Source organism: Seriola aureovittata, chromosome 10 (genome assembly GCF_021018895.1).
Source record: "Seriola aureovittata isolate HTS-2021-v1 ecotype China chromosome 10, ASM2101889v1, whole genome shotgun sequence".
Lineage (NCBI taxonomy): Eukaryota > Metazoa > Chordata > Actinopteri > Carangiformes > Carangidae > Seriola > Seriola aureovittata.
In genome coordinates, this window is record NC_079373.1 from 123,012 (window position 1) to 149,123 (window position 26,112).

Genomic DNA, 26,112 nt, shown 5'->3' on the forward strand with positions numbered 1-26,112 from the left:
ATTTAGGATTTAGGAGGAAAGCTTCTTGTTCCCCAGGAAATAGCCATTACAAAGCTAAGGCCTGATATAGTCTTGTGGTCTAGGAGTAGAATGAAAGTATATTTCATAGAGCTGACTGTTCCGTGGGAGGCCTTAGTTGAGGAAGCATATGAAAGGAAAAAGCTCAGGTATGCAGAGTTAGGGGCAGAAGCAGAGCAGCGAGGATGGAAAGTTAGGATTTGTCCAGTGGAAGTAGGATGTAGAGGATTTGTAGCAAGGTCTGTTGTCTCTTTGGTAAGGGAGTTAGGAGCAAGTGGACAGAGTGTGAGGAAAATTGTAAAGGACATGTCAGATGAGGCAGCAAGATCCAGTCAGTGGATTTGGATGAGAAGGAGTAATGGTAGCTGGGGGCCCAGCAGGGGGAGCACTTAGGATAGATAGACTCTTAGGAGAAGCAAGGAAGAAATCCAGGAAGAGGAAGTGTTTTTAAGTGGGGGTGTGGCCTGTGTGAGCCTCTTTGAGACCATGCGGTTAGTCCAGGTGAGGTGGCCTGTATTGTTTGCTTGTATCGAATTGGTTTGTAGTGTGTCTGTGGCTGCTTAGGTGAGTTTGTTTGTTTTAGGTGAGTTGCATGGTGTGGTGTTAGAGTATGAGGGGTGTAGAGCACAGCCTAATCCGGCGGGGGAGAGCCAGCCTAAAAAGGCCCCTCTCCCTGACTCTACATCCCTCATTGTCTTGGAGAGTGGGGGGGTGGGGGGGGCAAGAGCACAGCCTAATCCGGCAGGGGAGAGTTTAGCTCAAAAAGGCTTCTCTCCTTGACTCTGCCTCCTTCAAAATGGCCGCCACTTTCTCCAACTGTTTAGGGGAGTTTGTTTGCTGAATCTGCTAGTGTGTTTTGTCAGAGTTGATGATAGTGTTGTTTGTGGTAGCATAGGCAAGATAAAGAAAATGGTGTTGTGAGGAGCAGTGATGGCTGGCATTAGGGGAGTGACTCTGGGACGCCAGTGATCACTGTCTAGCCTCCTGGAGGTGTCGTGGGACCAACTAGACGAAACACTGGTGAAAGGAGGTTCCCACCTGATGACCCCAAAGACATGTTAGTTATCACTGCTCATTAGTCTGTACAGCTAAATTAATAGTTATCATAGGACATGTTAAGCTTAGGGAGTTATTCACTGAGTCTGGTCCATTTTCTGTAGCACAAGCTTTGTGTTTATCTTAAATTAATTAGTGTGTTACAGACCGAACGTCATTGGGCTCATCTGGTACATAATGTAAACACGTGCTCTCACTCAGTGAGTGTTAAAGCACATAGTAGTGCTGTAGTACTGTCACTGTTTTCTTATTAGTTAGATTATTAATCTGTGATTTCATATTCACTGGGTATAAACAATAGATTACATTACTTGAACACTATCTAAACCAGCAGTTTTTATTCTGGAGTGCAGGGTCTATCTCAGCAGTTGAATTGTTCCCAGTGTGACTGACAGTTTATGACACATAAAGCTAAACTAGATAATAGATTTGTATTGCAATGGGTCATGGATCGGACATAACATTATCATTATCCTTGGAATTAAATGTGACTTGTGCTAATTAAAGTCTGAATCTTGAAAATAGATATTTTGTCCGGAGATAAAGTTGAGAATGGGTATAGGGAAGTGTTGGGACTTATCCTTCAAGAGACCAGACGTTTCTTTGCTCCACAGGACAAAAGGAACTCACGCTCCACAGTTCCTCACTGTTCACACCTGGCGACGACCCTTCCCCCCACGGACCTTACTGGCCAGCCAGTGTGGGTCAGCATGTGACATGTGACCCCCAAGGGTGTCACCAAACAAAACCAGATCTCCTTCTTTTCTTCTCTCTCTTCTCGGCTTGCTCTGGAGAGCAGCTCCTGATCTTTCCTCTCGGCTCCTCAAAGGGCAACAAGGCCCCAGCCCACTACCTGAGCTACCTGAGAAACCAGCTCTCTCGCCGACCGGCTCACAGCAGCCTGCAAACGCTCTTCTCCTCAACAGCAGCGACCTGGTTCAGATTAACTAAGAGTGAACCAAGTTCTCTTCAAAATCAGCCATTACGACACAAGGCCAGCTGATTTTCCAAGCATCAGGAGTCATAGCAAAGTTAGCGTGGAACAGCTAACTCTGTGAGGAGAACAAAGGAGATAACAACAATGTGTGTTAGCATGCACACCTGACGCGGAAGACCATCCTAGTCCAGGTTTAGACACCTGGAGAGCACAGCTGACCTGAAAGACCATCGCAGTCCAGGTTCAGACACCTGGAGGCCAAGCCTGACCTTAAGGACCATCGCAGTCCAGGTTCAGACACACTGGAGGCCAAAACTAACCCGAAAGACCATCCGAGTCCAGGTTCAGATACCTGGAGGCCAAGCCTGACCCGAAAAACCATCTCAGTCCAGGTTCAGACACCTGGAGGCCACAATTAACCCGAAAGAAATAGGGCTAATTGTTAGTATAGACCACAACATACTTCCTGGCTACCACACTGTCAAAACAGAATTTCATGTAATCAGTAATGGTAACAGTAGCCTCATCAAGCTCTAGTGCATGGAATATGGACCAGGCTGTACACATAAAACATACCCCTAGTGTCTAGACTGAGTCATCTGTCCACACATTAACAGTCTTATGTTCAGGTTTGCTTGACTTGAAAACCGATTTATATGAGGGAATACAGTATTGTGGTCTGAGTTTGAGAGAAGGGGCTTTGACTTTGCAGAACATGCACCCTTAATGTTGCCACAGCATTTGTCCAAGATTCTGTTGTTTAGGGTGTCGCATCGCACATATTGTTCAAAACCTGGTAACCCAGCTCTGGCTTACAATGATTGAAGTTGCCTAAAAAGAAAATAGGTGCCCCAGCTGCAGCTGTTCATGTGAGTATTCTGCTATGCGTGTGGCAGCTCTCCCTGTGTTACCACTGGGGGGATATAAACAGCACCAATGATGATATTGCTGAAATCCCTTGGTAGGTAGTGATGTCTACTGCAGTAAGGCCAGCCTCCACTTCGAAAACATGGTCAAGCCAGCCGCCTCTGTGTTTTGTGGTACGTGTATATACCATCGATTAGGGTAAAAGCTTGAAAGACTTGATTTCAAAATAAAAGCGAAAAGCTGCGGGGTGAAGGACACCTCCATGTCTCTTTTGTTTTTGCAGTGGCTGTGTGCCGGCGTGTGTTGCTCGGATGACAGCCGGTATATGATCCGATGATGTAGGTTGAAGGGGTCAGAAGGACAGCAGTGTGTCTCTAAATTATACCCGTCATAATCCATATCCCCACTGCAAAGTTGTCGCAGGACAGGGAATTAAGCATTCACTGATGAACAGAATCAGCAGTAAAGTTTTTAGGCTTGACACCATTGTTCCAGGCTACCCACAGCTGCCCACAGTTGTTGTACTGTCAGACTGACACTGGAGTCCATAATATGGCCAAGCTTGCCACTTGTCAGCAAACAGTACAAGCATAAAGCACTTTATTGCTGGCAAACATAAACACTTAAAACATAAACACTTAAAAACACAAGCTACAGTAGCATGAGCCTGAGTCGCTACAGGGCAGTGCCACCGGAAGCAATTCTCTCCATCACTTTATCACTCATAAAGTCCATCTGTTTCCAAAAGCTACAAGACAAGTTTTCATATGCAATCCAATAAACTTTAATGTATACTGGAAAGAGGAGGTTCAATGAAATCAAGTTTGCATGTCAGTTGTTTAGGTTATTTTCTGTTAGATGACATTACATGACAGTATATTATATGTACTGTCAGCTGGTTGACAGTATTCATGGCTAAACCTAATCTGATCTGTCACACATTGTCTAACAGAAAACTGACTGTTCAGTTTTGTTGGGACTCAGTATATTCAAGTTGTGGAGACCACATGCTCTTTGTTTTACAGACGATAGAATTCACTCCCCCACAGTTCCTCCCTGTTCACTCCTGGGGACGACCCTCCCCCAGGGTACTCACTGATCCAGTCAGTGTGGGTCAGTGTGTGATATGTGACACCCCAGGGTGTCACCAGAAAAAAACAGATCTCCTTCTATGTTCTTCCTCTTCTTTCCTTGTCTTGCCAAGGAGCAGCAGCTCCTTATCCCTCCCGTTCTCCCCCTTCTTCAAGGAGCAACTGGGCTCCCAGCACCAGTTCAGCATAAGGCTACCTGAAAAAACAGCTTTCCTGCAGGCCTTCTCACAGCAGACTGCAACACTCTTCCCCACTCTGTTTTTCAACACAGAGTGAACAAGTTAACCCTTGCAGCTACAACACAGTCTGCCAGCATAACTCTGCTGTGGCTCCTGTTGCTTGGAACAGCTAACTCTGTAAGAAGAACAAAGAGGAAACCAGCTAACCTCATCTCTAACACAGAGACCACACAGCCAGACAGGACTTCACTCGACCAGAGCGAACCCAACTCACTGGAGTTTACAGCAACACTGAAAGGGAACTTCCTCTTTTGTTCAAAGGACTGGGTAACGTTAACTGACTCGGCCTAACCTCACCTAGCACAGCACAGCTAAGCAGCAGAACTCTTGACCATTGTTAATGTACATGTACCTGTTGGTTAATGTTCTGTTGTTGTTTAAACCTCGCGCTGCTGCTGCCTGGTGCTGTCGCGTCATTAACCCTTCCACTGCTGGTCAGTTCTCGGCCGTTTTTAATCAGAGCTGTGTCTTTCCTGAATCAATGTATAACGTCACGGACGAGCTTAGTTCATGGTTTCACTCATCCTGCCTGACACTGTGGCTCCATTAAAAATTAGGCTGCCTAAAACTAAATGTGAACCCTTGCTAAATGACACTACTTGTGCTGTCAGACACCAGTGCCGTAGAGCTGAGCGCAAGATGAAGAGAGACAAACTGCAAGTGTCTTTTCAAATGTTACGAGAGGGCTGGCGTAACTATCAGACAACTGTGAAAAATGCTAAAACTAAACATTTCTCTGATATTATTTTGTCGAACTGTCATAAGCCTCGTGTTCTGTTTAAGACTATCGACTCCGTTCTTAATGCGCCACAGACTGTCGGTATTGAGGCTTCGCCTGCTGTTTGTGAAGACTTTCTTAACTTTTTTATTGACAAGGTTGCTGGCACTAGGGCTCTAATCTCACCGTCTGCATATGACCCTTCAGTCTCTGTCCCCTGCTCAGCTGTCCTTGATAGGTTTGAGTCTGTGACTCTGTCAGATTTACAGGACACTGTTGGTCATTTAAAGCCCTCAGGCTCTCCTAATGATGCTGTCTAATGAGGTGTAGTCCCTAAAAACTTTAAACATGCAGTAGTGCAACCTTTAATTAAAAAAACAGGTCTAGATTCTGCAGTTCTGACTAATTATAGGCCTATTTCCAAACTGCCCATCCTTTCAGAACTCCTCAAAAAGACAGTCTACAATCAATTAATGTCCTTTCTGGAAGAGCACAATATTCTTGAGGTCTTCCAATCTGGTTTTAAATCACTGCACAGCACAGAATCTGCCCTTTTTTAAGAGTTTTTAATGATATTCTTTTAACTTGTGATTCCGGTGAATGTGCTGTTGTTGTACTTTTAGACCTAACTGCTGCATTTGACACTGTAGACCATGACATTTTAATTTCACGTTTGAAGCAGTGGGTGGGCATCAGTGGCATAGCACTGGAGTGGTTCAGGTCGTACTTGGCAGATCACACTTTCTGTGTGGGCCTTGGTGACTCTGTATCTTCCTATGCTCCTCTGTCATATGGTGTCCCGCAGGGCTCAGTCCTAGGCCCTCTTCTCTTTTCTTCGTACCTGCTCCTGCTTGGTTCCATACTTAGTAAGCATGGTATTTTATTTCATTGTTATGCAGATGACACTCAGGTCTATATGCCTCTTAAAAACAATCAAGCATTCTCTGTTACACCCTTACTTGAATGTTTTGCCGACATAAAGGCCTGGATGGATTACTGCAATGCACTTTATGTTGGGGTTAGTGGGTCCTCCATCAACCGTCTCCAGATGGTACAAAATGCTGCTGCACGTCTTTTAACTGGCACACGCAAATATGACCACATTTCCCCCATTTTAGCCTCACTTCACTGGTTGCCCATACATTTTAGGATTCATTTTAAAATTCTTTTATTTGCTTTTAAATCTCTCAATGGTCTCGCCCCTCCCTACCTCTCTGAATTGCTGCACCCATATTCATCCACCCGCTCTCTCAGGTCAGCTGATCAGCTGCTCCTGAGGGTGCGAAAAACGAAGCGCAAGCTAAGAGGTGACCATGCTTTCGCTGTGGCAGCTCCCAAAATGTGGAACAATCAGCCTCTGCACATTAGACAGGTGTCTTCCTTGTCTGTTTTTAAATCCCTTCTTAAAACCCATCTCTTTTCCATGGCATTTGACACCCTGTAAGATGTGATTTTATTTAATTGTTTTATCTTATTTTGTGTTATTTTATTGTTTTCTCTTATTATATATCTGTTTTTATCGATGTTTTATGTCTTTTAATTTATCTTGTGTTTATAATTTTATCATGTACAGCACTTTGGTACCTTCTCGTTGTTTTTTCATAAATAAAGCTGGATTGGATTGGATTGGATGTTTGCTAAGGTTGTGGTTAGTCATAACTGACTAATTGTATGTTCACACACACCTGTCGTACATCTCAGTTCTAGAACCTGCATGCAGCTATCCTTCTCCCTCTAACCTGGTAAGTAAACAGCTGCTAATGCTCATGCTAAGCTATGTAGGAAAAGCAAAAACTTACATATAGTTCATTTAACAGACCAGAGGATAGATATCAGGGAGACTGGAGGGGTTTTCAAAAAAACAATGACAACATTTCTCACCTGTCCAAATTATAGCTAGGCTGAGTATCCTCTCTTTTCTTCCTAGTATGTGTATTGTTATTCACCAAAACACCAAATTCCTTGTATGTTGTAAACCTACTTGGCAATAAACCAGATTATGATTCTGAATCTAAAGTACTGAAAATTAACAGCTCATGATTTCTGTCTCTGTTAAGATGGCTGCAGTTCGTCTCCTTTTGTCTGCTCAGACACACACACACACAGACACACACAGAGCAGCACTCACGTAGCTGATGCATGTCTTTCCAGGCCCTGCTGGCCGGACAGGCAGTGATGGTGACCACTGGACACGAGTTTCCTGCCAAAGTGCCACAGAGGATCTGCTGCCGGAAAAACACCTTTGAGGGATCCACTGAATTCTGCAGCACTTTCAGATGAGCCTGACAAACACAATAAATACACAGATGTGGAGTAGATATGTAGGTTCTTATGTACACATGCATTCACAGTATGAAAGCTGTGAAATGTTCTCCATGTTAATGGTCTTTTACTGAAGCACACTGGACTAGAAACAGGGACAGTGATAATAACTGTTGTGTGTTCTCACATATTAATGGGTGAACCTCCCTTACTGTGATGAGTGAGTTCTACCCAAATGCAGAACTCAGACTCAGAATGTAAATGTAAACAAGTTTTATATTAAATAGTCAGGGAGGAGGAGGTGGCTGGTGAGAGTTGAGGGCTGAGAGATGCCAGAGGCTGACGAGGCAGAGCAGAGTGGGACTGAGGGCACAAAAAACTGACAGACCCTGGTTTTCACAATCTCATGGAGCAGGGAGGTTTTAATGTAACAGCAGAGGAATTTATGATGCTTTCTATTTCAAATGGACCAATGTAGTGGAGAGACAGTTTCTCTGAGATGGTCTTTGATGGGATGTTTTTGGAGGAGAGAAAAACATACCCTGCAGCAACAATGCACATGGACTTGAACTGAGGACAATGTGATTTCACTCTGAGAACAGTCAGAAGGTAAGATACCAGTAGCAGTGCTGGCCACGGAGTTGTGGGCATACTCAGTCCTGCTGAGATGGTCACTCCAGGGGGAGTTAGTGTCTGTCACAAAATGGAGTGTGGCTTCTAGGGCCTGGTTTGCTTGTTCAATGCCTATTAGTTGTAGTTTTAAAAGTAGTAGTTTTTTTATTCAGTCATCACACAACAGTAAATATAGTCATAAACAATTTAGAATGTAATTTGTAACCAATAAAATATCTATAAATCACTCTTTAAGAACCAAAGTGATATTACTATTTTTCTTAATTCATATTTGTATTCAATAAATTAAGAAAAGGAAATCATTCCCATTTGTGACCCTCAAAAATAGCATCTCCTTTAAATCCCTTTTTGTTTTACTTTTGGTACCATAAACATATCTCAGATCACATTTGCACATTATTAAAACAAAACTTTGTACACCATCTGGGAGTGACTTTAATTTAGCTCTGAACATCATTTGCATTGTTTTATAAAATACTAAGTCATTAAATCTCATAGCCTAAGAATTAAGAAATAATGGATTTGTGTGATCACAGTAACCAGCCTTATTGATAATACATATGGCTCGTTTTGTAGTAACTATTACTATTGAATTTATACTTGTTTAAATGGTTGAACCCCACACTTCCAAAATAAATTAGGGAAATACAATACCTTAAAATTTAATATATCCCTAGATTTATACAGAATGGCTATTGATTTAGATTTTTTTTTCCTTAATATGTTGTTTCCATGTTAGTTTATGATCAATCACAACCCAGAGGAAATTAGTCTCAAAAAATCTTTCAAGAATAAAGAATAATTTCTTATCACATACTTTCCCAAAAATATCAGCTATGGAACTCATGAATTGTTCTATGCCAGAACTAGGCCTTCTATATATGCAACGCAGGAAAATACAAAAATCTCAATTCTCCAACTGTGTCACACGGTCACTTGCCCTTCCTCATGTGTCACCTGTCTGAGTGTCTTCCCTGATTCCTGATTGTGTCCACCTGTTTCCCATTGCCCTCATGTGTCTTATAGTCTGCGTCTCCCTTTGTCTTGTGCCAGAGTGTCTCGTTCCAGTCGTGCACCCCAGCTTACTATCACAGTCCATGCCTTGCCTTGTCTTTGCCTTATACTTCGTCTTTACGTCCTTGTGAGTGATTTTTTTGTTTGTAATTTCATAGAATATAGAGTTTTCTGTTTGTCAAGTTTATAGTAGTTTTTGTAACATCCTTGTGAGTGATTTTTTTGTTTGTAATTTCATAGAATGGAGTTTTCTGTTTGTCAAGTTTATAGTAGTTTTTGTAACCTCCTTGTGAGTGATTTTTTTGTTTGTAATTTCATAGAATAGAGTTTTCTGTTTGTCAAGTTTAGAGTAGTTTTTGTAACCTCCATGTGAGTGATTTTTTTTGTTTGTAATCTCATAGTATAGAGTTTGGTTTGTCAAGTTCATAGCAGTTTTTGTAACCTCCTTGTGGAGTGATTTTCTGTTGGTTTATTCCTTTTTTGTTTCAGCAGTTTTGTCCCTCCAGTTGGAGTGGGTTTTGTTTATTAGATAGTTGGTTTTATTTGTCACTCCCTCTCGAGGTAGGAGTATTTAAATAAAGAATTAGAAGGCAAGATGGCGCCGTTGTGTGTGGCTGGCCGTCTACCTCTGCTACCTTTTTTGTGTATTGTGCTGTGTTTATCACTTTTATCGCAAAAAGTGTCATCACTACTGGTGTATGATCGCCTGAGTCTCTTAAAAATCCGCGTTTCTGTGGATAAACTACTGATCCAGGACTTTAACGATCAGACAAAGCCACCGCCACCTGTTCTGGCGTCTGTACCCTCTTATCTATGGCGTCTTCCTGGTCGGTTACCATGCAACAGCCGTCGCAGAAGACGAGGAAAGAGAGGTGGAGTAATATGCCGGCTGAAAGATCGCCTGGCTTCATCCTCCACGTACAATGCTCGCCATCCGCTGTTCGGTTCCTCTAGTGACTCTGCCAGTTACAACATCCAAGGCTCCGTGGCTTACTCCTACCGATGGCTGCTGCCGGTCGTACCGGAGGCCGTGTACCCACCTCCCTGCCGCCGACCCGTGAGGATCCGTAGAGGGGGCCGCGCGCCGGAGAATCTCCGTCCGGTCAACCGGGCCTCCCAACAGACGGATCAGCATCTGGTTCGCATGGCTCTTATCAACACCAGATCTGTTGCAAATAAGACTTTTATCCTAAATGACTTTTTTACTTCGCATTCCTTAGATTTCCTCCTACTGACTGAAACCTGGCTGAAACCAGGTGAGAACAGCGCCTTCTCTGAGCTCCTCCCACCCAGCTGTTCTTTTTTCAGCTCCCCGCGGCTGTCGGGGCGAGGGGGCGGACTTGCTGCTGTGTTTAATGACAAATTTAAATGTCGGCTTCTTCCCACAGGTACATACTCCTCGTTTGAACTGCAATTGTTTGCGGCGGAGTTTGCAAGTCCTGTGCTGTGCGCAATTGTCTATCGACCTCCGAAATTTAATAAGGGTTTTATTCATGAGTTTTCCGAGTTTTTGGCTGACATGCTCTCAAAATATGACAAGCTCCTGATCTGTGGGGATTTTAATGTTCATGTTTGTTGCTCATCTGACCAGCTCGCCACTGACTTCAAAAGCCTGTTGGCAACTTTTAACTTGATTGGACCTTGTTATATCTATCGGGCTCTCAGTTTGCCTTAGAGATTTCTGAGACTGCAATCTCTGATCATCTCCCTATCATTTTTGAAGTGTTGGCCCCCCAACCAGCCAGCAAACCTCTGGCTTCATCTTGTCAACGGCGTATCTTCACTCCCTCTACGCCTGCTGAATTTACTGCTGCCTTCAATGACTCACAGTTCTTTCCCTTGATCAGCCTGGCTCCCCCTCTTTGTCCCGATCATTTTCTCTCCTCCTTCCATTCCACCTGTGCCGGGATTCTGGATGCTATTGCTCCTTTTAGGCAGAAATCTGCCAAGCCAAGAACAGACCCCTGGCTGAACGCCACCACCCGCACCATCAGGCAACGCTGCAGGCAGGCAGAACGGAGATTTAAGAAGGACAAACTGCATGTGTCTCTGGAAATGTTAAGGGACTGTCTCACTGATTATCAGAAAGCTGTGCGTGAAGCAAAATCTCAGTACCTCTCTAATATTATTTCTAGCAGCAGTCATCGTCCTAAGGTGTTATTTGATACAATTAATGCTGTTGTCAACCCATGCACTTCTGCTGTGACTGATGTATCAATAGCCACTTGTGAGAATTTTCTTCATTATTTTGTTGACAAAGTGGAGTCTGTCAGAAAAGTCACTAATGAGAGTGTTACTATGAGTACAAATAAGGATCTACCTGTTGCCCCAGCTCATTCTGCCGTGTTTGATCAGTTTGAGCTGGTTTCCTTTTCTTCTCTCTGTGACGTTGTGAAATCTCTGAAACCTACAAATTGCCCAGTGGATATTGTCCCGGCCAAATTGTTGAAAATGGTTTTTAATACTGTGGGGCCCAGTCTCATGGTTTTAATTAATTCCTGCCTTGGTTTAGGAACTGTCCCAGCTGCCTTTAAACATGCTGTGGTCAGGCCCCTTCTTAAAAAGCCTAATCTTGACCCCTCAGTTTTATCAAACTTTAGACCTGTTTCCAATCTGCCCTTTCTTTCTAAGGTTTTAGAAAAAGTTGTTTTTATACAATTAAAGTCCTTTCTTGAGGATAATTCTGTTCTCGAGAAGTTTCAATCTGGGTTTAGGGCTCGGCACAGCACCGAGTCTGCACTGTTAAAGGTGCACAACGACATTGCTCTGTCTGTGGATGCCAAGTGCCCTGCTGTCTTGGTGCTGCTTGATCTCACAGCAGCATTTGACACGGTGGACCATGCAGTCCTCCTGTCACGTCTTAGTAACTATGTTGGCATCCACGGCACTGCATTGAAGTGGTTTTCGTCTTACTTGTCCAGTAGAACCTTCTCTGTTATGGTTGGTGACCTTTCCTCTTCCAGCACTCCCCTCTGTTCTGGAGTCCCACAAGGATCTATTATTGGCCCTTTACTCTTCTCATTGTACATGCTACCACTTGGGTCAATTATAGCCAGGCACAACCTTTCGTTTCACTTTTATGCAGACGATATACAAATCTACCTGCCAGTGAAGCCTAATAGTAACAGTGCTCAATGTTCTCCGTTTGATTGTATTGCTGACATTAAGCAGTGGTTGGCACAAAATTTTCTTCATCTAAATGATGATAAAACTGAATGTATTGTGTTTGGGGATACTGTGACGGCTGGCTTTGGCACCCTGTCTTCAAAGCTCAGTCCAACGGTCAGAAATCTGGGAGTGACCTTTGACAGTCATCTGAGGTTTGACAAACAAATTAACAATGTTGTCAGGACTAGCTTTTTCCAGTTGCGTCTCCTGGCCAAAGTTAAAATGTTTTTAAGCCGTCACGACCTTGAGAAAGCCATCCATGCACTAATAAGCTCAAGGTTAGACTACTGCAATGCGCTTTATGTCGGTGTCTCCCAGTCTTCTCTCGGTCGCCTTCAACTTGTGCAAAACGCTGCTGCCCGTCTTTTAACCAACACTAACAGACGGGTGCACATCACTCCTGTTCTTAACTCTCTTCACTGGCTGCCTGTCCGTTATAGAATCGATTTTAAACTTTTATTGTTTGTTTTTAAAGTTCTCAACGGCCTTGCCCCATCGTATTTATCTGATCTTTTAATTGTCCGAAATCCTGGTAGACCTCTGAGGTCAACAATTCAACTTTTGCTGGAAGTGCCCAGATCCAAATACAAACACTGGGGTGACCGAGCCTTTTCTGTTGCTGCCCCTAGGCTCTGGAATAAGCTCCCCACCGAGCTCCGTCTTATTCCTGACCTGGGCCGCTTCAAAGCTAGCTTAAAAACCCACCTATTTAGGATGGCCTTCAATACCTAGTAGTATGACGACACTTTTTACAATCTTTTCTTAATCAATTTTGTTGTATTTTATTGCTCTTATTGTTCTTTTATTATTATTTTTTTTAAATTGTTTTCCATTTATTTATCTCTGCACTTATTATGTGTTGTAAAGCACTTTGGTACACCGAAAGGATTGTTGTAAAGGGCTTTATAAATAAAGTACATTTACATTTACATTTAAAGACTGCCTTATTGACACTCTGCATCTGAGTCCTCATTCTAGTCCAGGCCTGATAAACTGTCCATAATATCATCAACAGTTCTATCAGTTACTCTACATTGAAAATCTTTTAGTACATAAAATGCTATGCTACCACCCCTGTTATTTGTCTGATATACACTAAAATATATACACTACACTGTCAATCCAGTTCTCTCCTGTTTGGACATCTCCATGCTACGACACCAGGATTATCCACAACTTCTCTCCTGGTCTTGTCTCTCTGTTCTGGTGACACGCTGCTGCTTTGGCCTGAGGCTGGGTGCCTCCTCCACAGCTTGTGGCTCCAGCAGTTAGCCAGCGCTCCTCTGTTTCAGACATGGTGATCCTAAAATACTCAACATCGCAACTCCTCAACCTCTTCTGCCACTTCACTCCAAACTGCATCACTGACATTAAATCCCTGGGACTCGTCGCCCATGTTATGTGCATCGAGGCTCTAGATGCAAGTTTGTTTACTTGGATCATGCAATTCCCTCCATGCTGTCTGACAGGTGTTCCAACAATCAGCTACGACTTCATCACAACAAACCACACATGAGCAATCTGAGGCCACTGGTTTGTGCTGAAAGTATTGCTCCCTCCACACCGCCTGCCCAAGCCTCTATTAACAAAAGTGCAACATTCATGCTGCTGAATGCCCGCTCACTTAACAATAAAGCATTACTCATCCTACTCATCGTGGCGGTGGGTTATACACAGAGCCGACATCCTGGTAAAAGAACTCCTTTTAGTGTGTGGCTTTCTCTCTGGCTGGGTCCACACAGCTCCAGGTTGTCCTCATTTACCACCCACCTAAAGCCTCCACTACCGTCATGTCTGAGCTGCTCACCTCTGTCTGCTCCATGTCTCCATCTACACTCCTGCTCGTTGACTTCAACATCCATGTAGACTCCACTGAATTCTTGTCACTGCTGGACTGTTTTAACATCACACACTATGTTAAAGGTCCCACCCACGTCAAAAGTCATACGCTGGATCTGGTGTGCTCCACCAGCACATCTCCCTCTCCATCTGGAGTGCCTGGACTTAGCTGTTTCTGACCAGCGCACGGTCCTCTTCACCATTCCTTAGGACCCCTATAACCCATCCCGGAACCTATGGTCCTCAGACACTGGTCTACTCTCCAACCCCTACACCAGCATGCGATCTTTCAGTGACAGAGCATTCGGTGGGGCAGCCCCCACCCTCTGGAACGGAAGAGATCCGCACAGCCTCATCTCTGGACATTTTCAAAAAACTGCTGAAAACCCATCTGTTCACCAAGGCCTATGGTAAACTCATCTCCTACAATCACTGCCATCCGTATTCTGTCTCTTCTTGTTTCATCGTTTTATTTATTTATTTACTTTGTGTTTCTTTCTCTGTAAAACAGCCTTGGGGACATTGAAAGGCCCTATAAAAACCCAAGTTATTATTATTAGTAGTAGTAGTATTACGTGTAAACGGTTCCATTCATACTATAGCTGGGGTCCACGTCTGTCTGCACATCTCCTAATCTACACTCTACTACCTTTGTATAGTTTCAACAAAGAATTATATAACTGTGGATATGCAGGATCTCCTTGTACAACCTCTCTTTAAAACAAGAATCCATTTAGTTATCTGGAGCATGCATAGTCAGCACACTTGCTATGCGAACAGTCTGCACACACGTTTTTTGGGCTGCATAAAGACATCTGCATAGGGTTCTGTGGGAATCCTTTTGTACATTGTTGGATGACGACGTTTACGTCATGCAAAGCGGACCCTGACACACAGATGTGGAAGCTACTTGACTGTAGTTTTTGAACAAGAAGAGGTAGAAGATGGCAAATTGCAACTGTTTTAGGGTAGTCGGTATGGGCCAATCTATCAACGCCTAGATCTTCTCAGGGTCAGTTTCATTTTCAAAGATGTAACCCAAAAACCTCACAATTAGCATGAAAAACACATTTCAAGGCTTTTACAAATAACTTGTTCTCCAGGACCATTGGAGGATGTGATCAGTGGTATTGTGGGAGAAGCTGAGGATATCATCCAGGTAAACAAAGACAACAGTTAAGAAAGTCTCTGAGTACATTGTTTACCAGTGCCTGGGAGACAGTGAAATCTGCTCACTGAATCTGTTCATAAATGTCCTTCAGAGAGCCTCATCAGTCCACCCAGATTTTGAGGCTAAGGACCTAACTTCACAGAGAATTCAGCAACAACACAGGAAGCCTGACTGTGTTCCCATGATGATGGTTAAAGAAAGAAAACTTACATAGGAGTAATTAGCTAAAGACTGACTGTCACTCAGAGCTTCTACCCAAGACAAGGCCAACAGCTTGATGATATAAGAAATCTTTGACTGATCTGTGGCCTTGGTTGGTGACTGCTGACTGAAAACATTTAGAGCACTGAAGAACAAAACCTTGCATTCTTCCCTGTGTACGGCTCAGGACCAGGAACTTGTGATTCTCTTACCAGAGAAGGTAATGGCTGGTTGGGCTGGACTACTGACAGGATGAGTCAAGCAGTTTATGTCAACACTTGATTTGTCTGCTGGACTAGTAAGAGTCTACTGGATCCATGGTGTCCAGATCCATCTGTTGTAATGAATGAGACAGACCCAATTGCAGAACCCAGACTCAGAAATATAAATGTAAGCACGTTTTATATTAAATACTCTGAGATTGTTGGCTGGCCAGAGCTAAGAGCTCAGGGACACCAGCGGCTGAAGAGAAAGAGCAGAGTGAGGTGGGGCTGCAGACTGACCAGGGCTCAGGGCAACTGGAAAGCTGCTGCTGGCAAAACAGAGCAGAGTGGAATAAAGGCAGCAGTTTGCTTTGAATTGGATTGCTCTGAAAGAGCATTTTCCAAGTATGATGATGTGATGGACAGATGAGCAGATGCCATAGCTTTGTGGCTGCTGAAGTTCTTGTGGGGTTGTGACTGTGGTGACAAAGTGGTCACTCAGTGCTCTGGTGGAGCAGCTGTTATGGCATCTGGTTTGAATGGGGTGCAAGCTAAAGTGAAGAAAACTTTAACACAGGCTCTCTTTGTCCTATCCTAAGCTCACACACAAAATCTTGTCATGGCACAGCAAGATTTCCTGTTTTTGCTACCTTCCAGTTTAATGGAGAGCTATGGTGTGCATTTCGACCAGCCCCAACCTTACACGAAACTCACTGTCATGTATGTCATTTCTGACTTTGCAGGTAAAAGCCGAGCCGACATTCACCAGTTCCTCTTCAAAAAGAACTGGAAGAAAGCGTGGCACAAGTGAACACCCTCACCTGTCTTGTCCTGACAATTCCTGTGTCCATTGCCTCTGTGGAGAGGTCATTCTCTGCGCTGAAGTGCATAAACTCCGACTCGAGAAACACGAGAAGGATTTGTTAACGAACTTAAAAGCAAATGGTCAGCTGCACAACTCCACCATTGACCACTTCATCCAAAAGGACTTTGTTTTCAAGTAACGAACATCACAAGGTAAGTTATTTGAAATCTTAAAGGTCATTGTGGCTACCTGCTTTTATTCTGCCACTGTTGCTGGTACTCTGTTATATTTATCTTTTATTTGTTTATTTGGTTTGTTTTGGAAATGGCCAATCTAATAATAACCTGTATAGGCTATTAACAGTATTGCTTGTTTGTGGTGATGGGTTTTATATGCCACAATCACTGATCACTGTCCATGGTTCTTCAGTGTGTTGCTAAATGGTTGCGCTGTGTGCACGCTATCCTGTTGTGTGCGTCTTTACACTTACATTGAATTTTGTTGGTTTTGTTTGTTAGGAGGGGGTGATTGTCATGCATTTTGCAACCCAGCCTTTTGTCAGTGTATTCAACTGAAGTGCAGTATACAGCCTTGTGTGATGGTTTCTGAGAGATCGTCTTCCATAGCTGTTGTTTGTTTTGATGATAAATCCGACTCTCTCCACGATGTTTGCTTATTGCATTGCTAAGGGTTAATTAGCGTCTTCATTTTTGTTTCAGAGCTATAATTGTTATTTGTAACTTTTGAACTATTATAGGAGAGGACACAGTCAGCTTGGCTGATGGTGTCATGGTTTGCCATGAAAGAGCTTTATTTTCAATATTTTAATCTTATTTCTGCCTATTTTGTAGTTGTGGGATTTCTTTACGTCTGTTACCTCAGTCAGCACCATTTTCTCACACATGAATGATTTTACTTCCCACTAAATACTTTTGATGGTGTTGTTGGTCAGTTCTGGGACCAATTTTATTATCCATATACAGGCATCCCCTTGGGCACATTATACATAGACATGGTGTTTCTTTCCAATACGCAACTGTAGTTGCCAGTTAGACCCACTGAACTGTGTGAGATTAAAACCTGAATGTCTGATAGTTATCTCAGTTGAACAAGAACAAAACTGGGATTCTGGTTATTTGGTCCCAGCCAATGATAAAACAAATCCTGTCATCTGCTTGGTCCCTGTCAGACCAGAAGCCTTTTGCAAAAATTTTTGCATCTGGTTTGACAGTAATCTAAGTTTTGAGGTGCACACCACAAAACTTGTACGATCATGTTTTTATCATCTTACAAATATTTCTAAAATACCATCTTTTTTAATTTTTAAAGACATTTTTATTGATTGTTTTTTAAAGCTCTCCATGGCCTGGTTGCATTTCTGACCTCTTAGTTCGCCACATATCAGTACACACTTTAAGATCTTCAGGCAAAGGTCTTCTGTCTATTCCACAGGCCCGGCTGAAAATGAAAGGGGACAGAGCATTTGCAGTAATGGCCCCAAGGATCTGGAACGAGGAAATCTGGTTGAAGTCCCTTCTTAAAACGTACTTTTCCTGGTTTTACCTTCCCTTGAAGTGTTTATTTCTCTTAAAATGACTCAGTACAGTTTTTTATGCTCTTGATTGTTTTAATTGTTCTATCTGTCCTCTTTGTTTTGAAATGCATTGATTTTATTGACTCGATATTTCTGCTGTAATAAAGTATGTTGTAATGAAGTTTTTGAAAAGTGCTCTATGAATCAAGATTATTATTATTATTGTCATAGTGGAGCAAAAAGGACAGTAAACAGGAGAGAAACAGGAGCCTTGTTTTCTTCTGTTTATGTAATTCACAAGTTAAAAACATAGATGTGTGTTAGTGTGCTTTACTAAACTGAATTAATGTAAAAACTAGAGGGCTTTGCACCTGAATAACAGATGGACAGGTGATACCTTCAGAGCAGAGTATGTGTAGGGATAATGGTATGCGAGGTAGCAGACGTCCTCATTGTGTCTGAAGGTGACAGTAAAGGTCAGAGTATAAAAGGTGGTTCTCCTTCTGCCTCGAGCTGGACAGAAGTGGTTTCTAGAGGAGACAACAGAGAATAAGAAACAACAGGTTCTGTCATGTGTAAATAGAAGATCCTTACCTGTGTTTAAGGTCTCTGAGCTCTCACTGCTCTCACACATCACAAGTCATTCAACTGTGTCAGAGCCTTTATTAGCTGTGTCATTGAACTGTCTTTTGCTGAGGTTTGGGTTTCTGTAGGTGAATCAGTATTATACTAGGTCATATATCATTACTAGGTCATATATCACTGTATGATATATGATTCAGTTAATTCATAGTAGTCCTCCACCAGCAATTCATTCATACCTGAAATAACAAATCTCAGTTCCGGTCCTGACCCAGTGTGGTCTACCTTCCAAAGCATCTTTTACCGAGTACAGCACCGGCTGCATTCCTGCAGTACACACACACACACACACACACACACACACAGATAGTCAGGCCACAGGGAACAGACATGGTGTCATGGCAGTAAACTGGTGGAAATGTCTGATGATACTGTAGCATTGTGTGTTCACTCTGGCCTGTGACTGTGTTTGGCTGGGTGTGACTGTGTCTAAGGGAATTTACTGTATGTATTTATATTCACTTTATAGAGGACAAATAATAAGCATGGGGCAAAGCCATATACCGAAGTATTTATAAAATAGCTTGCAACACAACAGCAAGTTAACTGAAGTGATCAAAACTAAATTGTTTAGTTTCTTACTTGACAGTGGTATGATCTCCTCAGCTTCCAGTTCAACAAACTGTACATAATTATAAATCATCATGAGAGGCTTGACTATCTTAGATGCTTCTGTTATGTTACACAGCAACTTAAAAGTCTTAACTTAAATTCAATAAACAATTTGTAGTATAAACTTGTAAATAATCTGTAATGAGTCAATGTATTGAAGTTTGTTTGTTTGCATTTTTCTAGTGCTTTTAAACCAAAGTTCTCTACAGTTTGTCATTCACCCAAGCTTGCACTCACTCACTCACCGTAGTTGAACTGGCTGTTGCTCTTCTCACAGTTGATGACATTAAACCGATACGGGACGTCTGCCACCATGTTACTGACTTCAAAGTAAAACCACTGAGCGTGCTGCGAACAGTTAGCATCCGCATTCAGTATAAGGTCATATTCATATCTATACGGGAGGAGAGGAGAAAGGAGGAGAGAACAATCTTTACTTTTTAAAACATGTTTTACTATTTTCTGCCACCATTACTCAATAATGAACTGTTCTCTGTATTAAAGTCGTTTTACATGGTCGCAACAGAAAATGACCCTCTGATGTCCATCTGTAAAAAATAATAAGTAACTAAGTAGTATTTGTGCGGTTTTAGTTATGATAATATTTCTGATAAAACCCAATAGAGAATAATTCAACCTGCTTTTTACACACAGAGTGATTGTTGGATATGGGCAGTGAAGAACAATGTGTTCTGCTTTATTCTGTGCTACTTGTGTTTTACTGATTTCATTTTTTTAGTCAGGACCATGTTTAAGCTATAAGATGTAATATTATTATCTGTAATATGTGTGCTTGTGAGTCCTTACCTGCGGACCTGAACAGCCTTCCTTAGGTTCCCACATTCAAAGTTAGAGAAAAACCTCAGGGACTCAGCCGGATTCTGAAGACTGACAGAGACAGATATTTTCACAATAATATTCATTAAAAAATCATTTCAAATTAAAACTCATCTTTTAAAACAGATAGCTTAATAAATGTGTTATGTTCTATGCTATACCTGCTGTCTTCCAGGTCAAAGACCACCTGGTTGATGATGTCATCAGTAATCAGGAAACGCAGCACATCCTCAAACACTTTCTGCCTGGTCAACATAAATAAGACCGAGATGAAGACCATTGTGAAGAAATGCGTCTTCATAATGGGATATTAATGATAGCTGATACAGAAATGACCCCCCTGTCTTACTGTGTATGTGGGCTATACTACTTACTATAACAATTCCCATATAATGAACAACCCAGCCTCTTTATTCTGCTTCAATTTTACTCCATAATTACAACATTCTTACAGTAATTCCAAGTATATATGACTACAACTTGTCTGTGAAAGTTCTCTTTCGTCCAGGTCATTGTTATCTCTTTCTCAAATAGCAACCAGATAACCAACTCTCCAAGCTCCGCTAGCTTTACATTAGCCGCATGTTAGGTCTTAAATTACATTTAGTTAGGTCTTAAATATGTAAGTCCATTTACTGCTTCCTTCGTTGCTTTTTTTTTTGTTTTGTTAAAAGAGTGAATGAAGTTGTGACGGTCTCCGCTGAGACAGAGGAGAGGAGAAGCTACTAGCCCTCTCTCGCTGTCACTTCTAGTCGCGTTGCTCTCCTCCCCAGTAATGTTAAATTTAGCACAGAAAAAACATAATAGTGGTAATTTAAATAGCGGTTCATGGGATTTATTTGTCCTTTTTTGGACATTTTCTTCACTTTTCTTTTTTGATTTGATGATCATTTTGGCTGTGTTACAGCTGAAGGTATGGATTTCTGCAAGAAAGTGTCTTTTTTGACATATTTTTAAAATCTAATGTCAGTTACTGTTACAGGTCTATTATACACTGGTAACACATTTTGTACCCTCTGGGTTAAAAATAAAAATAAAGGTTATTTTTTTACTGCTTCACGCACTCTAGTCAACTGACGCTTTCACTCTAACTTTGAAGAAAAAGTGATTTGCACTCCTCCTTTGAGTGCTCACAGTTTGAAAAGTTTACATGTTATGTAAAAACAGTTCCCGTCTTTTTGAGAGAGCAGAAGTTTTCCTCCGTTTTACAGTTTGAATCACATTTCTACGTGCAGGTATGAGAGAGCTGGGTGACTCCGAAAAAAGGTGCAATTTTGTCGAAAAAAGGTGGGTTTCTAAAGACAATTCCAATGCATTTCTAATGCATTATTTATTCCCAGTTTTTTGGGAATAACTTTGGGAAAAATTGGAATTTTAACACCAAAAGTCATAGCACCCCTTGCGGGATCAAGACGCACGTTTTGATGTATATATTACCGGGGTTTTCTCAAAGCTGCGGGAAGAGTTACGCGCCGAAATTTGGCGGAAGAATAATAAACCCGAAACAGAAGATTAATAGATGCCTCGGAGCTGAGCACCCGTGTCACTAATAATATGATATACAGCTGTACTATACAGGATATTGTTATACTACATCTCACTTTCTCTCTCTCACTATCTCACTTTATTAATTTTATTTCATTTATTTTATTCACTAGTTTCAACAATTAATTCCTAATGAGAATGAATTATTTTCCACCACGTAGCCTTATTCACTTCAGGTAAACCTCATGATAAAACACTGCTCCACATAGAAAAAAGTGATTACAGCCTAAACTATCACGATTTTACTTTTTATTTTTACTGCATGTAAATCATAAACCTTTGAATATAAAAACGAGTCTTTGAAATCTGTTGAGAAATATAAACGTTACAGTGCTTTTTATCCAGAAAAACTGCAGCTCCTCCATTTCTTCCTATTGCCCTATATTCCTATATGGAGGCCACATTGATGTATTGCAGCAAAGGGCTGAAGCGAAAAATGTGGTGTCTATTTTTACATGTCTATGGCCGTCGATATGTATGGCTCAGAGTGACGGACAGACAACAAGGTGTGATCACTGCTGTTATACTGCCAACATCCAGTGGAGCCCAAAACACTAATGACTGTAGCAACACCCTCACCTCACCTTTTCCTGACTTTTTTCAAAAACTCACCTAGCTACAGATGTCAACTCTACTTCTGTAGAGAGTCTTCTGTACTGCGGTTGGGCTCTCCCTCCCCAGACATACCTCTTTATGATGACCACAGCAGATGAATGAGCTTTTAACTTTCTCTGTGACTGATCAACTTAGATTAAAACCAGCTGAAATCACAGCTCAGTCTTTGTCCTTTACTGATGTGTTTGGGGATGTTGTCTGACAAAGTTGTGGTTATAAAAGCAGGATTTTAGTAGCAACTTGGAAGTGACTGCTGTTTAACTTGTAGTCTTAATGGGCCACATTTCAGTGACTGTTTGCAACATGTTCCGTTGTCGTGGAAACAGAAACATAAAAAATGTAAAGGAGAACAAAATTGAACTGTATTAAAATGCTATATGAGTGAGGACAAATACGAGTTGAAAACAGCTGATACTAGACTGAAACCAGCTGGTATTTGACTGAAACCAAGCTGACACTGGGCTGAGAACAGTTGACACTAGACTCAAACCAGGCTGACACTAGACTGGAACCAGTTGATAGTACACTGAAACAAGGTGATGCTAGACCAAGGACACTGGACACTAGGCTAAAACCAGCTGACACTAGATTGAAACCAGATGATACTAGACTAAGGACAGCTGACACTAGGCTGAAAGCAGCTGATAGAAGACTGAAAACAGCTGATACTAGACTGAGAACAGCTGCCGCTGAACTGAAATCAGCTGATGCTATTCTAAAAACTAGCTGAAATTAGACTGACACCAGTGTAGACTAGGCTGAAACCAGCTGATACTAGGCTATAACCAGCTGAAACTAAACTGAAACCAGCTGATACAAGACTGAGAACAGCATAATGAAAACTTTACAATTAACCATTCATAAACCAATATTCATGTTACAGGAACTATACAGTAATTAGTTCAGTGTTGAAATAAGCATGCAGTACCTCTGTATGTTGGGTTTGCGAGGTGCCATGGATTCATGTCCTGGTGGAGGGAGGTGACCCCAGAAATCAGGGAAGGCCAAGATGCTAAATCCTGGGATAGACTTGGTTCTGGCGGCTGCAGCGCGGTACAGCTTGGGTTCATGGTGGGGGACACAGGTTCCATGTCTCTCCAGTAATCTGTCTATCATGTTACAGTGTTGAGACTCTTCCGCCCCCTCCACCTCGTCACCCTGCTCATCGCCTCTCAGACATGGGGGGATGTCTCCCCTATGAGCAGTAAACAATAATGTCAAACACCAAGCATCACTACACAAGCAGACAGGGAGCAGTGTTCCTGTTTGAGATAAACACTCAGTATAAGAGACTGACAGAGAGATGAGTGTAGAATGATAACAGGGAGTTGGTTACTCTTAATAAAAAATTTTTTTTCCTTAACTTTATTTCCCAGCGGGTTGCTTGATCATGCAACACTATTGCCAGCGCTGTTATGGCGGTTCATTCGTACCTCCGCAGCAGACAGACACTGCTGCGCAAGTTAGTTCAAGCCTCCACTGAAGTTTCTTTCCTTTGTGAAGACCAGTTTGCATCTGTATGAATTTGAGTCATGGTAAAATTTCTATATCAGGTTTATATTTGCTCAAAACGTATGTATTTTTGGAACTTTAGAATTATGTTGACTAATTTAGCTAATATGGTCAAATTCAAACTAATGGTGATAATCTTTACAGTGGGCAATGGCAGATAAGTACTGCCCTCATTGGTAGTTTGACAATTTGTTGTGTGCAACTTTGTAATTCAAGACACAATGTTGTATGATTTGTGTTTATTGGTGTAATAACTTTAAATAGCTTGCAGGCTATACTGAAAGGATTACTGAAAGTTACTGGACACAATAGTGTCTGTTGGAGCTCTGCCTGATGGAATATTTATAGTATTGCACCTAATTCTACATGATCATTTCTGTACATCTTGAAATGTTGATGTAAGTATGTAGAAGTAAGCCAGCCCCAGTAAAGGTATTTAATACTCTCTTTATCCTGTTTAATACATATTTGTACATTCTGCTAATATCTTGTTAAATATTATTCCAGAAACCACACATACAAACATGAATGCATAACTTCCTGATATACACAATACATCGCACCTGTACTTCTCCTGTAATCCAACCATTCTGAAGACCACTGTTCATTCTTGGTGATGGTAAAATAAATATCATTTCATGAGTTCTTCTCCTGGATTGCCAGTGTTTTCCTTCTGACCGAGGACAATTCAAGTTTTGCACAATCCCACCAACAGGATTTATAGTGAGCCCACCAGGACACACCACATGAGGACAGGCCCTGTCTGGACCCTGGACTCACATACATTATCCTTTTTTTCATTTGGGATTTTTTATGACACTCTCCAAACTGGTTATCACCATACATGTTCCATGATAAACTATATCAGAATCAATACATTAACACACTGTGAAACTAGGTCCAAACACATGCAGGACACACAGAGACTGAGTGTACCTTGTCTCTCTGATCATGATCCTGGATGCAGGGCTGGTGCTGAGGATGCTGCTGTGACTGTGGAAGCCTTTGGGCTCTAACTGAGCAACAGCTGGAGACAAAGAGGAAACAGAGTAAGAGAAAAATGAAGCTGCTGTGGTTTTCAATAGACTTGGTCAGGATGAAAACCAGGAGCAGGAAGTTTCTAACATGCAGAGAGTTTTGTCTTTTCATAAGTGAGTGAAAACACTCAACATGTTATGATCTTAAACATCAAACTGTATCCCTATATTCAGTTATTACTTAATATATCAGAACTGCATGAAGACAAGAATAGTCTGAATGGTCTGCACAGGATGTGACCAACGAATCAGCAGTATCCATCACTCAGTAACAATAATCATTAATGTGACTGAATTACTATTTATTCTTCAGTGTTATATTTTTTTAAGTTTTCCAAGAGCTCATAATGAATGATGATCACTCACCAGTGAGTGATGTGATGTATTCATAAAATATTCAACATGTATACTCGGTATACTACAACAATCATAATTTATCAAACATATTTGTCACTTCATCGTCTCAATGTCCAGACTTGCCCTGTTTGTATTGAATTGCCATTAAAAACAGGGGCACCAGAGTAAAAATGGACAAAATCATAATTCTGTTTTGAATAAAATAAAACATGATGCAGCAGTGGCTGCTACAGTGGCTGAAGGAGCTGTCAGCAATTTTCTTCAGGAAATATGGTCTAGCTGTCATCAGTGTGTCATGTGAACCACCTAGAGTGTGGAGCAGTGTTTTTTGAATAGCATAAAAAAAAAACTACTCAGCCCACAGATTTATTTCCATAAGCCAGTGGTTCTCAAACTTTTTCTGTCATTCCCCCAGGGGGGGCGCCACACACTTTGAGAATCGCTGCCATAAGCCCATAACAGACATATGAAGCCACAGGCCTCTTCTTTAACACTCACTTGATGTTCGTATTTGAGGTTAAACCTTTGTTGAGAGGTGACCCACAGTCTCTCAGTCACCACAATATAAACTACACACTGACCTTCTCCTCAGCTTCTCTGTTCTGCAACCTACAACATCTTCCTTCATGTTTGGAAACGTGCTACATGTTCTCATGTTCAGCATCACAACCTCTGACTAAACAGACTTTATTCTTAAGGCAAACAGCAGCACCAGTTCATGGCAGATGCTCAGTAGATGACTCATTATATAGTGCAAAGGATTTTAGGTTCAGTCAGTTTGGATGGATGTGTTCAGACACAACTGACACAGGATTGTGTAACACAGATGTTTGGTGCCGGCAAAATTCACTGTCAGAATGAAACCTGTGGAAACCTGTAAGAGCTTCTGTGAGCTTCAGCAGCTGCAGGTACACAGCAACTGCTTTCAGTAATCACCGGCATTCATTAGAGTTATTGAAATGTGGATATTTTAGTGGGAGTGTGCATCTCAAATACTATACATACTGATATAATCATACACAAGTTAAAGGATGTATTCATTGATATTTCTCTGTCTGTAATTGGTTGTCAAAATTTTGGAGGTGTGGCCTGATGCGCTTTATGGACCAAAACTCTCTAATGCAGAATTTGAAGCATAACAACATGACATGTCTCTACAGGTGTGTTGTCTTTAATGAAGTGGGTCTTTCTTAGCATGT

General features: G+C 41.8%; 1 protein-coding gene across 1 annotated transcript in view; it reads right to left on the minus strand.

Moving 5' to 3' along the window:
- LOC130176162 (cytosolic carboxypeptidase 4) overlaps positions 1-26,112 on the minus strand; it is a 76,819-nt gene that overhangs the window by 43,610 nt on the left and 7,097 nt on the right. The window contains exons 6-13 of the mRNA XM_056387099.1: positions 24,456-24,546; positions 22,936-23,202; positions 20,009-20,092; positions 19,818-19,898; positions 19,256-19,404; positions 18,578-18,665; positions 18,154-18,286; positions 7,055-7,208 (exon numbers count right to left, since the gene is read on the minus strand). Coding sequence (XP_056243074.1) covers positions 7,055-7,208; positions 18,154-18,286; positions 18,578-18,665; positions 19,256-19,404; positions 19,818-19,898; positions 20,009-20,092; positions 22,936-23,202; positions 24,456-24,546 — 1,047 coding nt within the window. The remainder of the gene's footprint in view (positions 1-7,054; positions 7,209-18,153; positions 18,287-18,577; positions 18,666-19,255; positions 19,405-19,817; positions 19,899-20,008; positions 20,093-22,935; positions 23,203-24,455; positions 24,547-26,112) is intronic.